Raw genomic sequence first — 13289 nt, forward strand, 5'->3', positions numbered from 1 at the left:
AAGCAACTCATAGAATACAGTCTGTCACCTAATCAAAGAGGAGATCTAGAAATGTTTAAAGCTGCCTTTGCATTAGTAACAGTATCCTTACCATAAGGAAGGAGTATCCTATCCATAGGCTGCGCCACCCAAGGGGACACTGTGGGATGGTGATGTCCTGGCTGTGCACAGCCACAGCCTGGGAAGGTGCTTCGCATACCGAGCAGCGGCTGATGTACTGCGGGATCTCAACACTGTCCACTGGCATCATGGGGATAGGAGCAGTGGTGGAGAGCCAGTAGGACTTGTCGTTTCGGCTGGCATAGTAGCACACTTCATTGATGTTGCAGTAAATAAAAGGCATGGTGCTGAAGCGAGGCAAACACGAGCCAGCAAAACCTGGAGAAATTGGAGAAGTGGTCGTAATCAAGCATCGGCCAAATGCTCCAACTCATGCATGCCACACACGAGTTGTGGAGGATGGCACGAGTGACACTGCTCCCAGGACAGATTCTGGCCAAACTTCCACCACCTCTACAACTGCCTGCAGTACCAATGAAGATTGCTCATTTGCAACAGGATTTTGGCCTACATTGTTTGTGCCTGAGAGAATTCTGTCAACTCACCAAGATCCTGGTTGTGTGACTTCTCCTGCCCCTCCACGTACAATAAGCTGTAGCCATCCCAAAGCTTATTCATTCCTATGGGACAAGGTGGGATTTGGTCTGACTGACTGTGCTTCACTAACGTGTACCCAACGCCCACGCTCCGACCAGGCATTCCCGGCAAACCAAGTGAACCCGGCTTTCCAGCAACACCTAGAAGACAGAAAAGGAGTCACTATTATTAATACGCAGTGTGGACATCAGCTGGCTCTATACCTGATTTTGGCATTGCTCTCATTGTGTTTATGTCAGTCTTGTACAACAAGGAGCCCACGTTTTGATGGCTGTTGTATGACTAACTAGACTTAGCAGTTCCAAATCAGTCATTTCGCAGTAGCACCCACCCATTTCCTACCTCATTTAGTTTTCTTTCTTTGCCCAACAACTCCGGTGCCAGTATGTTGGCACGTATCTCACACTACAATAATTATGAGGATCTCAAAGCACCAACCAAAACCTAATAAATTCATTTTTGCTATAGTGCTCTTCACGATGATATTCCTTTGACACAGAAAGGCCAAAAGTTCTACAACAAATCTGTGGCAGAGTCCAAACCTTCTCTCTCTCACTGTGCCTCTCCTCTACTATCCAACCCTCATAGCTGTGTTCACTGTGAATACTATTTCTCTCTTTTAGATCTTCAAGATGACTCCCATATCCACAAAATATTAAAACCAAGTGACATTCAGAATTGTACCTAGCGGAACACCAGCAGTGATAGATAACAATGCCATGTGACATAATCTTCCGCATTGAAGATTAAATTTACTTCATTGCAGATACAAGACACAACATCGTGCACATCCCCTGGTCTTCCTAAGGTAATCGGGTGTTGGGGAGGGTCTCTGCAGGACCTGGAGGCAAACGAAATTCTACTGACTGCTTCTTTCTGATCTATGCTCCCCAAATCATAAAATTACCTTCAAATCCCTGTGGTCCTGGGGCACCCAAAGGTCCTGGATCCCCAACTACGCCAGGTGACCCAGGTAAGCCATCACGTCCTTTCAAACCAGATCTTCCTGGCAGACCTTTTGCACCTGAAATTAAATACAATTATTATTACTATCATTATTTCCTCATACTAATGCCTTCACTGCTGCAATCATATTCCAGAAGAGAAATATATTGTCAGCAACCATGCTGAGAGCTCACTCTTTGGCAACTGTGGTTACAAACAAACCATCCATACAGGGATTCCACATGATCTGATTATCTGTTAAAGGATCAAGAGGTGCAGCTGAACATTAGACAAGGTTGAAAATGCAGCACTGAGATCTAGGATAAGCTACTGATTTCAGTCTGAAGCCCCATCAGACTTAAGAAGACTCAGGTTTCAATTTGATGGCTGTGGAAGTCTGTGAACTCTTCTCAGCTCTGTCTCACAGGATTCCTGCCACTGTGAAAACAAGAATCCTCTGGTATAATGGTCAAGCTGTTGTAAGCTGAAGAAAGCTGAGTTACCTTGCTGAAATTTTGCTTAAGACTTGAAGGCACTTCTTTTGCCGGATTTCACCCTTTTTTCAAACCAGAAAATTGGCCTTGATGTTCAGCCTAAATATTATGTAAAATTAGAGACACCGACTTGAACTAAATTCACCTTTCCTCTCCTCCCCCTGATATTTGACGATGAACATCTGACAAACCTTTAGAAAGTCTCAGGGCAATGAAGGGTGGTCAAAATATAAAAGCTTAGAATTTAGTAGGATGTAAGAGGAAGTGCCTGCCTATGGACCTTTAGAATTCATTCAGTACTGTCCTGACCCCAAACTGGAAAGGTCTGGCATGGATTAACCAACAATAAAAGAAGTGTTCAGGATGATACAAGTTAAAATATAACAAAACACTATAGAGACAGAAGGCGTTACGCGATTGCACAGAGCTAGGTACATAGCAAGTGATCAGTAATGTGGAAGGTTAATATTAGAAAAAAGAAACGTGACTGGGAAACAGATGGGTGTACATTTGCATGACTTTTGTAAAGATTAAGCATTAAAAATAATATAAATAGGGGTAATTTCCCAATGAACCTTTCTCTTTCCACTGCTCTGTAGCATCTCTTACCTGATTACCTGACCAGAATTAATAAAGGCGCTCTCAGCTTTTACTCCCTGCACATTTATTCACTTCAGGAACCGACCACAGGAAGCCAGGAACTAACACAGCTGTATTTACTGTGATGGGATTTGGGAGAACATCTAGGGGGAAGGACTGGTGCTAAGTGATGTTCCCGCTCTAAGAGTTTTCATGAATAAAAGAGAATACTAACATTTAAAAATTGCCTAAATGGCAGTGCTGAGAAAAGAATGATGGGGACTTGCTGGGCCTAGGAGAGCCAACTGGTGCAGGACCCACCAAAGTCGCTTTGCCAAACAATATGAAGCACAGAGGTGCAGGCTGAAGTTCCCAGCACTTCTCCAGTCACAGTATTTCATTGACAATTCAAATAATTCTCTCGTGGTGAATCATTTTTATGACCACTCCACCTGCTAGTACCAAAGCTGGTATTGTATCAGCTACATCACAGGCTGCTGCACCTAGTTCTGGAAACCTAATTAAATAACACTATAAAAGTGCATGAACAGAATTTATCAAACACATTCTAATAATAATAAAACTCCATGATATTTGTATGCATTTTGCTGGAATTATTTCCTTTATTAGAAAAACCTGTAAACCTTCCCAATGCATTTGAGAAGGTAGTGTTGTTCTTCCAGAAGGCCACCAATTCAGTGATCTGTGTGTACTTTTTACCTGGTTTGCCAGCTGGGCCCTGGAATCCCGGATCTCCATCAAAGCCAGGGACACCATCAATTCCTGGCAGACCAGGTAAGCCGGCAGGGGCTATGACTTCTTCTGGCTGTGGGGTTATACCTGGAGCCCCTTGTCGGCCAGGGAGACCTGCACGTGGTGCAAACGACAGTGTAAGTACTCCACAAAAAATTCAGTTTTAATGATAATACTGACACAAAGGAGAAGTATGATAAATTAAGACTTAGTATATCAGCACTGGGTATCTTTCTAAGAAGTGGTATGTCAAACTCTTTGTAATTTATTTCAATTTCTAAGAAACTAAGAGTCCCCTGAATTAAGGGGACCTCTGATATTTTCCCCAGCCCAAACCATGTGCAATGAAGTACAGCCTTTCAAATCCTCCAGCACTCACCTCGACGGCCCATTTCGCCTTTCAGCCCAGGGTAACCAGGATCCCCCGGAGGCCCATCTTTACCCGGCATCCCCATAAGGCCAGGCTCACCTCTTACACCTGCAAAGGTACACAGCTACAGATCTCAGGGACTAAGCACAGGGTCCTGACTCTGACCCACAGCCAGGGCACTGAGAAACACGCTGATGGCAGCAATGGCAACAGCATTTCAGCTCTGAGGGGGAGGGGACCGTGACCCTTAAGGAACTCTGTGCCTGTTCTGATGTCCAGAATGGCTGCAGAGCCTCAAGACAAGAATTTCCACTGCTACGTAACTGCACTTTAATGAAAGTATTCTTCCCCCTCCTCGGGGAACCCAGGAACAGCATTTGGGGAGTACACTACCCTTCTGTTTGAAATCCATCTCTATGCACAGTGCAGAGGGATGGGGATCTGCCACCTTGCAGTTCTTCCCCTGGTAATGGTTCTCCAACCTTTCCTGGCTTTTGAGCTGCGTGGTTTCTTTGAAACCTTGCTACTGGAGTTCTTGTTTGCAGCTGCCTTCTAGTCTCCTTTGGCAGAGACCAAAGAGAGAGCAACCTGCTCCTTGCCTTAGCCCAGAACAAGATTACTTTACTCCTACAATGCTCTTAGCCTCTTGTGGAGACCTAAATTCACCACCCTATGCCTCTAAGCACACATGACAGGTGGGATGAAACAGCATCTCCGCTCTTTGCCTAGACAGCATATGCAAGGGCTAACTGCAGTCGACAAGCACAGCACCATTGCATATGGACATCATCTGCTCAAAAAAAAAAAAAAAAAAAGGGAGAGAAGACACTCATTAGGGACACACTGAACAACACCTCGTTTTGCTGCTTTTAGACTCAGTAGGTAAAACCTGCATGGGCCAAAAGGGAAGACTTAGACAAGAAACTCAGCTGTGCATACGCCTGAATGAGGATGCGATTCAAAGCAGTCACACTAACCATGCGATAGCCATTCATACTGTCAAGGTGACAGCTGCCAAACCATACTCAGATCCTTTCAAGGCAAGATTACCTTTGAATCCAGATGCTCCAGGGAGTCCAACTGGACCAGTGGGTCCCATGTCACCCTTAATGCCTTGCAAGCCAAGAACACCAGGGAAACCTGGATTGCCTGTGTCACCTTGGTCAGAAGCTGGACCAGGGGGCCCTCGTGGTCCTGGAGGACCTGAAAGGCCTAGAGACAACAGAGTTAATTAGCACAGTCTGCTCCTGGGGCAAAGAAAATGTTGAGGCTATTCTCAGAGTGTCTTTCTAGAGGACAGTCATTGTTTGGGTGTCTATATTTCCAGTGGTGTCCTACTCCTGAAGGAAAAGAACCAGACCCCACCCACTTATATCCACTTAGGTCTCTCAAACTTTTAAATCCTTTTAATCACAGTAATTTAGCTTCAAATTCTGGGCCCCACCTGGTAGCTAGCCTGGTGACTCAGACATTCCCTAGAAGAATGAGAGCAGTGGCTTCAAGTCCTTGGCCAGGGGCAGGCCTAGAGTCTCAGCCTCTCCGACAAGGCTGTGAGGTGTTGAATGGGTACCGATGCCATCATGACAAATCTTTCAAACTATACTTGCTGTTGACCCTATGGCAAGTGCCTCTAAGTAGCAATGAAGCTTTGCTGCCTCCCAGCTCACACAGGATACTTCTAAACCTTACATGGTGCCTATGATTACAGCTGTGGAAATCATAGTCTAAAATGGAGCTGGTGTCCGAATTTAGACATACTATGTTGGACTTAAGTACCTATCTTAGTGCCCGAGTCTGTCTTCAATACCACAATAGGTGAAATTAATATGGACTAAAGAGCTTTAATAACAGGCTAAATCAAGTCCGGATTCAATAGCAAGAATTGAAAACAGATCTCCTCATTCCCATCCCTGATCTAAACCCCAGGTTACTAAAGTGACATTACTCAGGCAAGTCATTTCCCCTCAGAGCTCTTCAAAGGAAGCACGTAAAGAAACAGAAATCCCTTTAGCTAGTCCACTCTCCTTAAGAGGCCTCTCTGCATACCTGAACTCCCATCAGTCCCTGGATGGCCAGCATCCCCAGGTCTCCCACGTATATCAGAAGGAAGAGAAACTCCAGGTGTTCCTGGCAAGCCAGGCAGTCCCACAGGACCAGGGGAACCTAGAATAAGAAATACAAAGTGAGAGAGTGTACCCAAAGCTCTTCAGGGATCTTCACAGACATGGACAGAAATAGTAGCTGAGCAGCATTTATATTGAGGAGAACAAAGAGACATCTCCCTGCGTAAGGGGAAGAATTACATATTCTGCTGTTCAGGAGAGGTATAGACACTGTAAGAACTGCGTAACCAACTGTTTCTCAAATATATAACCACATCACAGATTTAACATTTACCTGTCAAACTACTAACCACCTTTGTGGCTTCAGGACTTCTCTTTGGTAATTCTGCTGACCATGCAACCTGTTAACCTGAGCTGCAACACATCCTGCCAGGCTTGCAGAACGTCAATATTTACCCATGTCTCCTGATGAGCCTTTTGGTCCAGGGAATCCTAGAGGTCCTCTACCCAAGCCTGGAGAGCCTTCTTCACCCTTTGGACCTGGGAGACCTGCAGGTCCTTTCAGTCCAGCTTCACTCAGACCTAATTAAACACAGATAACAAAGATAAGAAAGACTATTCAAGTTGCCTAATAGCAGTTAAGTTATTACACAAACTGAGTTGTAATAAAAAATTAGCCATCTGCTACTCTCTCTGCTGTTTTGAGTAGAGCAACAGAAAAAGACTTGGTGCCTCATGTGCTACTCTGGTTGTGCAGAGTGAATTTAAACAATCTACAAAATGCTGAGGGAGAAGCATATGACTGTTCCAGTCTTCCCATGAGCTCTTGCACAAGGATGTGAACATAGCATTCCTATGATTTGCCTGCCAGCCTGTATGCTGTGTCTCTCAAGAAGATGCAACATAGACTCAAGTATCTGGTCTTTAAATAATCTAGTGGGCTTCATGCTCCAACATGGAGAGATTGGTTTGCACATACTGCAGAAGACACGCTGAGACACAAGTGGTGCAGGGCAGAGGCTCCCAGGAAGGGCTGCAGGGAGATGTCCGGCATGTCACTCTGGTAACAGTAAATACTAAACAGTTCCCAGATAGGAAAATTGTGGAAGATCTATATGCTGTACATCATTGCCTTCCAATAGAGAATATTTTAAACAAAGAAAACACAGGTATCATTTGAGTTGTACACATGAAGACTGTTTGTCCATTTTCATGCATAAAATGTCTGCCACAAATTTTAAGTGCTGCTTTACAAGATGAGTGTAATTAAAGAAGTCTCTTTGGTAAGGTCTTTTTCCACCTCTTGACATTTATTAAAACACTGTTTGCAAAACAGAACCACATTCTATTTCATTCTGTTAAAAATATAAAAAAATCCAGCAGAAGCTTCCCAAAAGCAGAATCCAGAATCTAATCAAAGAAATCAGCTTCTGACTTCACTGATGCCTTTCTTGAGCTCCATATAATGGAGGGCTGTGAAAAGCAGTAAGGAAACATGCCATTGCTAAGCTCAACTCAAAGCAAGCATTTGATTCTGCCCTGCTAAAATCAAACACCCATTAGAAATGGAAGAGTTTTATGATTTCATTCCATCAGCTTTCCAGAAGTGACACATTCCTTCAGGAATTCAAGGAGAACCATCACCAGAAAAGCCTCTTCACTCCACAGGCTGCATCCTATTCTTACTGGCATTAAAGAGGAATTTGTTCATGCATATTCAGTATCCTGAGGTTTTTCTTCTGGTTCTAATTAAATCCAGAACTGGGTGAAATAGGGGAATTTTGTGCAGAACTATGCTCCCATCACGGACCAGCATTTCCCCAGCTATGACACTTATACTACCCACTTCCTTTACCTGGCGTTCCAGGAGATCCTTTTGTGCCTGGCAAGCCATTCAGACCATTTAAACCTGGAAATCCATGAAACCCTGAAGAGACATTGGGAACACATAAGTGAGCAAATAAGCAAATAATCTAGTTAGGTGAAAATGCATAAGATGTTTCATGGAGACTACAACATGTATAAGAAACCTGACACACAGGGGAATGCAATATGTAAAGTCTTCCTTCACACAAGCCCCTTTCACGGAAACTCTTCCCATTGCTCTCTCCAGTTTTACCCTCAGTGAACACCCATCAGTGAGATCCAAATCAAGTGAGAGCCTCTCCCTTTCCAACCACTTCTCTGCTCATTTCTAGCAGCTGGTGCCTTCACTTACATTGCCAAGAAATGAGCTGATTTCCCACGCGCAGCTGGCCCACACATAAGAGTGCTGCCTGCCTGCTGTGATATACTTGGCCAAAACATTGGTTTTCTGACCCAATTTCTCTCCCCATGTGTGGGCTCCAGATATACCTTTAGGTCCTGCTGTTCCACGTGCTCCAGGGAATCCGACAGATCCTTGCTGGCCTGGAGGTCCTGGTGGCCCAGGGATTCCTCTCGGCCCAGCATTTCCAGGGATTCCTAAAAACAAGCAGAAAAATATTCCAGTACTACACATCCAGGACGGAACAGCTCACAGCTCCATCTTACAATTTCTATTTCTGCACTTAACTCATATGATGGATGAATAAACTACTATTTAGATAAAGCAAAAGCAGACTCAAATCTCTCCTCACTACCACTACTAGCATAGCACTTATCAAGCTATTCATTTGATAGCTTTTTTTTTTTTAAATTATAGCAATGACATTCTTCATCATCCACCAAGTGACACACTGGAGTGGCTGACATACTGAGTAACTAATTGAATTGTTTATAAAATAAAATATTCCAATAATGATTTTCACTTCTCCCATACTCAAAGACACTTGTAGCCATCCTTCTGGATAGGTTTGGCTCTAGAGAGGGAATGGACAGAAGTGTTGCAATGAAAGATTTTAGAGCAGCCTTGCCCATAAGCAGCCACAAATAAGCTGCTACTGCTTGTATCTAACTGAGGTCTTCCCTATTTGTTCAAGGAATTCCCTTAGGTGCAGGATTCACCACATGGTTGACCCACAGTATCGGTCACAACAGGACAAGGTGACACCTTACACTAGTGTCAAAGAAAATTCCCATCTTCTTATCACCCTCTTGTTTAAGCCTCAGCTGAGACAGGCCAACCAGGGCTAAGGAAACAACAAGGTGAGATTGTTCCACAGCCACACCATGAACTGCAGAACTTAGATGTGTAGTCCAGTACCTGCTGGTCCTTCTTGGCCAAGATCTCCTGGGCCGCCTTTGAGTCCACTCACCCCAGTGTTTCCTGGGTAGCCTGGTTCACCCTTGAGTCCTTCTCTCCCTCTCTCTCCTGAAAGGATAAAAACAGACAGCACACTAAAGCACAAGTCAAAACTGGAGGAAGGTGTGAAGAGAATGAGACGTTATGTTGAGGCTGCAGCACCTGTGTCTGCTTAGCCATAGTCTGGGCCCTGGACTGGACTCCCTGGATGCCAAATACCAGTGCAAGTTCACAAGTTCCTCCTCAAGAAGTAAAGTGGGACCCAGCATTAGAATTGGGCTGTTCTCGGACATGTTCATTATCATTCAGATTTGTGCCCCACCTGGATTCCAGACTCCTCAAATCTCACTTCCAGGAGAGGACTAAAGTATTTAAGTTTATACATTACAAAAATACCCAAATTGGGCAATGCTAATCTCTAGAATTTTGTGTTCTTGAAGTGAACAATCAAGAGCTACTTTACCTGGGAACCCTCGGTCCCCTCGCTCTCCTTTTGCTCCAGCAATGCCAGCAACGCCAACAGACTCTCCCTGGTCACCTGCAAAAGACAGACAAGGTGGGGAGGCCATTCCCTAATTGACTGTGGCGAGCAGTTTCCAGGGGTGCTCGATAACCTTGTTTATGAAATAAACCTTGCCTACACTTCAAATCCATGGAGCAAACCAGGACAATAGTAAGTGATGTACCCAAGTTCAAAAATGCTTATAAACAGTAATGGATGCAAATTCACTCATGCAAATGCATGAGAAGACAAAATTTTATGGGCAATTCCACAACATCCTGCCCTTTATACTTTTGACACAAGTAGATGAGAGAGAAGGGTGCCTCTCGTACCGTCCAACATGCTTCACATAATGCTGTGGCCAAACTTTCAAAGGGTCATAAAGTATTTAGGCACTTGGCTTGGGACTGGTCTCATCTGAATGAACCCCCTTACAAGGGGACGTGTACTTCGGAGCCAGTCACTGGAGAGCAACAGACACCTCTAGAACACTACTCATTCATTTTAGTCATGAATATTAGGACTGTGTGTACTGAAAGATCATGTACAATATGAAATATTTCTTACCCTTTGGACCAGGGAGGCCGATAGATCCTGGGAATCCAAGTGTTCCTGTGATACCATCTGAACCCTGGGGAAAAAAAAAAACAAACCAACCCAAACCAAAATTAGCCTTTGATTTTTATTCTTGCTGTTCCAAGTTTGAGTCATGTGGGATAACAGACTGCAAAGATGTAGGAAGAAATACTATCCAAAGTGTCATTCAACAGTATGAGCCAAACAAAAACAATCTGGAAGTTTTGTAAGGAAAAATTCTGCCAGTTTCTGCTGCTTTGCTACAGAAGTACCAGTTAGAACACAGTATTTTCACAAGAGCGCTTAGAGAAGATGAAGATACTTAAGGAGGTATTTACCCTCTCTCCTGGCATTCCTGGAAATCCTACAATACCATGTGCACCCTTCTGTCCTGGCAGGCCAGGCTGTCCAGGTGGACCAGGGAAGCCTGGGTCACCATGAAGACCTCTCTCTTTGCTTGCTGATCCAACTGGACCAGGGAGACCAGGCTGTCCACGGCTTCCTGGGATTCCTTTATCACCTGGGTTATACAATAGAGTGTCATTTCATTTCGTAATACTGACATTCAGCTCATTTGGGCCAATTGATCTGTTAGCCAAAGCTCCCCTTAAAGAGGAGAAAGGGATGGCATTAGCTCTGCAGAACAGAGCTTCAAAGGAAAATTGTTTTCTCAAAATTCAGAATTGCCATATGCAAATCTTGCTAGAATGGCAGAGCAGAAAACAGTAATACTGTAGGTGCTGTCAAAAGGACAGACCATACTCCACTGAGAATAAGCACAGTTACTGAACAATTGATACTGGAAACTAACTACAATGTTGTGAAATACCTCTAGGTCCAGGGAATCCTCCAAGTCCAGCTAATCCAGGATCTCCTTTGTCTCCTTTGAATTGCAGTGCCTGTTCTGGAGGCCCAACAACAGGAAGACCAGGTGGACCTACATCACCTCTGTCACCTGAAGAAATAAGAAGTCAGGAAATCTTCTTGCAAAATTTAGAGAAAGAGTGTAACACTAGAAGCTGGCAGACAAAACCAAAACTTCCATGCCTCCTGATACAAATTCATCAGTAAGTGCTCATCATCTTTGGCAGCTAGGCCAAAGTATTTCACAAGGAAGAAAAGAACAGAGTAGTTAGAAGAAAACATTAAATACGCAGACATCCAAGAAGGACCTCCTAAGTCCCTCTGCTGCACAGCCAGCAAAAGCCTTTCAGCTGTTTCTTACCTTTTTGACCTTGGAGTCCCACAACTCCAGGGCTCCCTTTTCCTCCAGCTGTGCCAGGAGTTCCTTTAAACCCATTCACCCCAGGGACACCAGGCAGGCCTGGCATGCCAGGGAAACCAAGCAGGCCAGAAGACCCTTTCTCGCCTGTATAGAAAAGTCGAGAAATAGAAAGGGAAAATTAGTCTTTGCTGGTACACTGCACACTCACCTAGCTGGCAGGTAGAGGCAGCACAGGTCTGGTCAATCACCTAAATCTGGGTAGCAAAAGTTCATGGCACAAGCACAGCACAGCCACTTCTGTCATGGGTCTCCACTCATGGTACTTTCAACCAGCACTTTTCAGTTCCCCTTTGAGAGCTTGGTGCTGCTCCCACTGGAGAGCAAAACCCAATCAACTTCCAAGAGAGCAACATGCAGTTACATAGTTCTATTGCTCTCTGCCTAAAATAACAGAATTCTCCAAGTAACCAACTATTGTATTGGTGCTTAATGACCATACAGATTGTAAATTTTTACTTCCCATCTGGTTTGTGCTTCATTCTCTCCCTTCTATAAATTTCATTCACTGTTCTTCCTTTCTTCAATTTTCTTGTCTATCTTGATTTACACAATCTTTTGTCCATAAGGGCCCAAGTCCTTTAAGATGGATCTCCTTATGACCATGAATTGATAATGAAATCCATCATTCATAATTCAGTAATTCATAACTCAGCAGCAAAACAAATGCATTCCAACACTAGTTGGGAATTCATTCTCTTCTGACAAGTTGGGCCTAAAATCAGTATTAACAAGGTTTTTGGGGCTTTTTTTTTGTGGGCTCAGTAATCTCAGACTATTCCTCTAGAGGAACACATACCTTTTGGCCCAGAGAAACCTGGATGTCCATCTTGACCAAAAGGCCCAGGCGGCCCTAAGAATCCTCTTTCCCCAGGAGATCCTGGAGCACCATCCAGACCTGGGAAGCCTTTCATACCAGCAGGGCCTTGTGGACCTACATCCCCAGTCAAGCCTTTGACTCCAGGAAGTCCTGAATCAATGCAAGAAAGAACTCAATAGATTACATCACACAAACACTAGGACAATTTGTGGACAGCTTCCCAAACTCTTTAAACACAGCATTGTTTTTAATATGACAAATGGACCTTATGGCACATGCAGCCTAATAGAAGGCATAAAGCTTAGAATTGCAAAAGCATTAGTCATCTAATAATAAAATACCTATGAAGAGGGTTACTGCCTACATCACTACACAACTGGCAAGAGTGAAACCCCTTATGATGTATCCATTTTTGTCTCCTTTACCAGACACTAAACTGTAGTGCACCAGTCTTACCTTTATCAAGGCAGCCAAACCAGAATGGGGAGCATCATTAATGCCAGCTTCTGCTACTTACCCCATCTTCTGGGTGAACCAGAGATCAATTGGAGAGGCTTGTTCTTACAAGTTTCTTTTCCACCTCAGTAGTTAAAGCGTTACTTCTCAAGAGCAAATTGCTCACTAAGGGAACAAGCTTTTGATTGTGCTGTCACAAAACCAACACTATATGCACCGGTTTGCCTCTAAATGTTTCAGAATGTTGCTAGCTAAAGCTTGGTAATGGTCTACAATTTTAAATAAAGGTTCAAACCATTGAAAACAGAATGCTCAGATCCAAAGGGAGGAAGAGAAGGAAAAATCAGGCAGCTTCTGAAAAATGGCATTTGCGGCAGTAGCACCTGATATACAAGCTTTGTTATACTCAGGGCTTAAAAGTTTTAAGCTGCAACCTGGTATTTTTTAAAGATGAAATGGCTGCTTTATTTAAGACGACAATATGTTGTATGTACATATTAAGGATTTCCTTATAGGCTTCAGGCTTTGTTACCGTCTGAGCATTCTCACTACAATGGTTCTTTGCCTTC

At 43.9% G+C, this 13289-nt stretch overlaps 1 protein-coding gene across 5 annotated transcripts in view; it reads right to left on the minus strand.

The window, feature by feature from the left end:
• The window catches only part of COL4A6 (collagen type IV alpha 6 chain), a 137317-nt gene that overhangs the window by 3396 nt on the left and 120632 nt on the right, over window positions 1-13289 (minus strand). For all 5 annotated transcript variants that reach the window (XM_054839500.1, XM_054839499.1, XM_054839498.1 and 2 more), the window contains 17 exons: window positions 12244-12414; window positions 11388-11531; window positions 10992-11117; window positions 10501-10682; window positions 10154-10217; window positions 9548-9622; window positions 9046-9153; window positions 8217-8324; window positions 7717-7788; window positions 6318-6443; window positions 5845-5961; window positions 4849-5010; window positions 3808-3906; window positions 3396-3542; window positions 1565-1681; window positions 606-797; window positions 92-378 (listed from right to left, as the gene is read on the minus strand). In XM_054839500.1, coding sequence (XP_054695475.1) covers window positions 92-378; window positions 606-797; window positions 1565-1681; window positions 3396-3542; window positions 3808-3906; window positions 4849-5010; window positions 5845-5961; window positions 6318-6443; window positions 7717-7788; window positions 8217-8324; window positions 9046-9153; window positions 9548-9622; window positions 10154-10217; window positions 10501-10682; window positions 10992-11117; window positions 11388-11531; window positions 12244-12414 — 2297 coding nt within the window. The remainder of the gene's footprint in view (window positions 1-91; window positions 379-605; window positions 798-1564; window positions 1682-3395; window positions 3543-3807; window positions 3907-4848; window positions 5011-5844; window positions 5962-6317; window positions 6444-7716; window positions 7789-8216; window positions 8325-9045; window positions 9154-9547; window positions 9623-10153; window positions 10218-10500; window positions 10683-10991; window positions 11118-11387; window positions 11532-12243; window positions 12415-13289) is intronic.

Source organism: Grus americana, chromosome 12, assembly GCF_028858705.1.
Source record: "Grus americana isolate bGruAme1 chromosome 12, bGruAme1.mat, whole genome shotgun sequence".
Taxonomy (NCBI): domain Eukaryota; kingdom Metazoa; phylum Chordata; class Aves; order Gruiformes; family Gruidae; genus Grus; species Grus americana.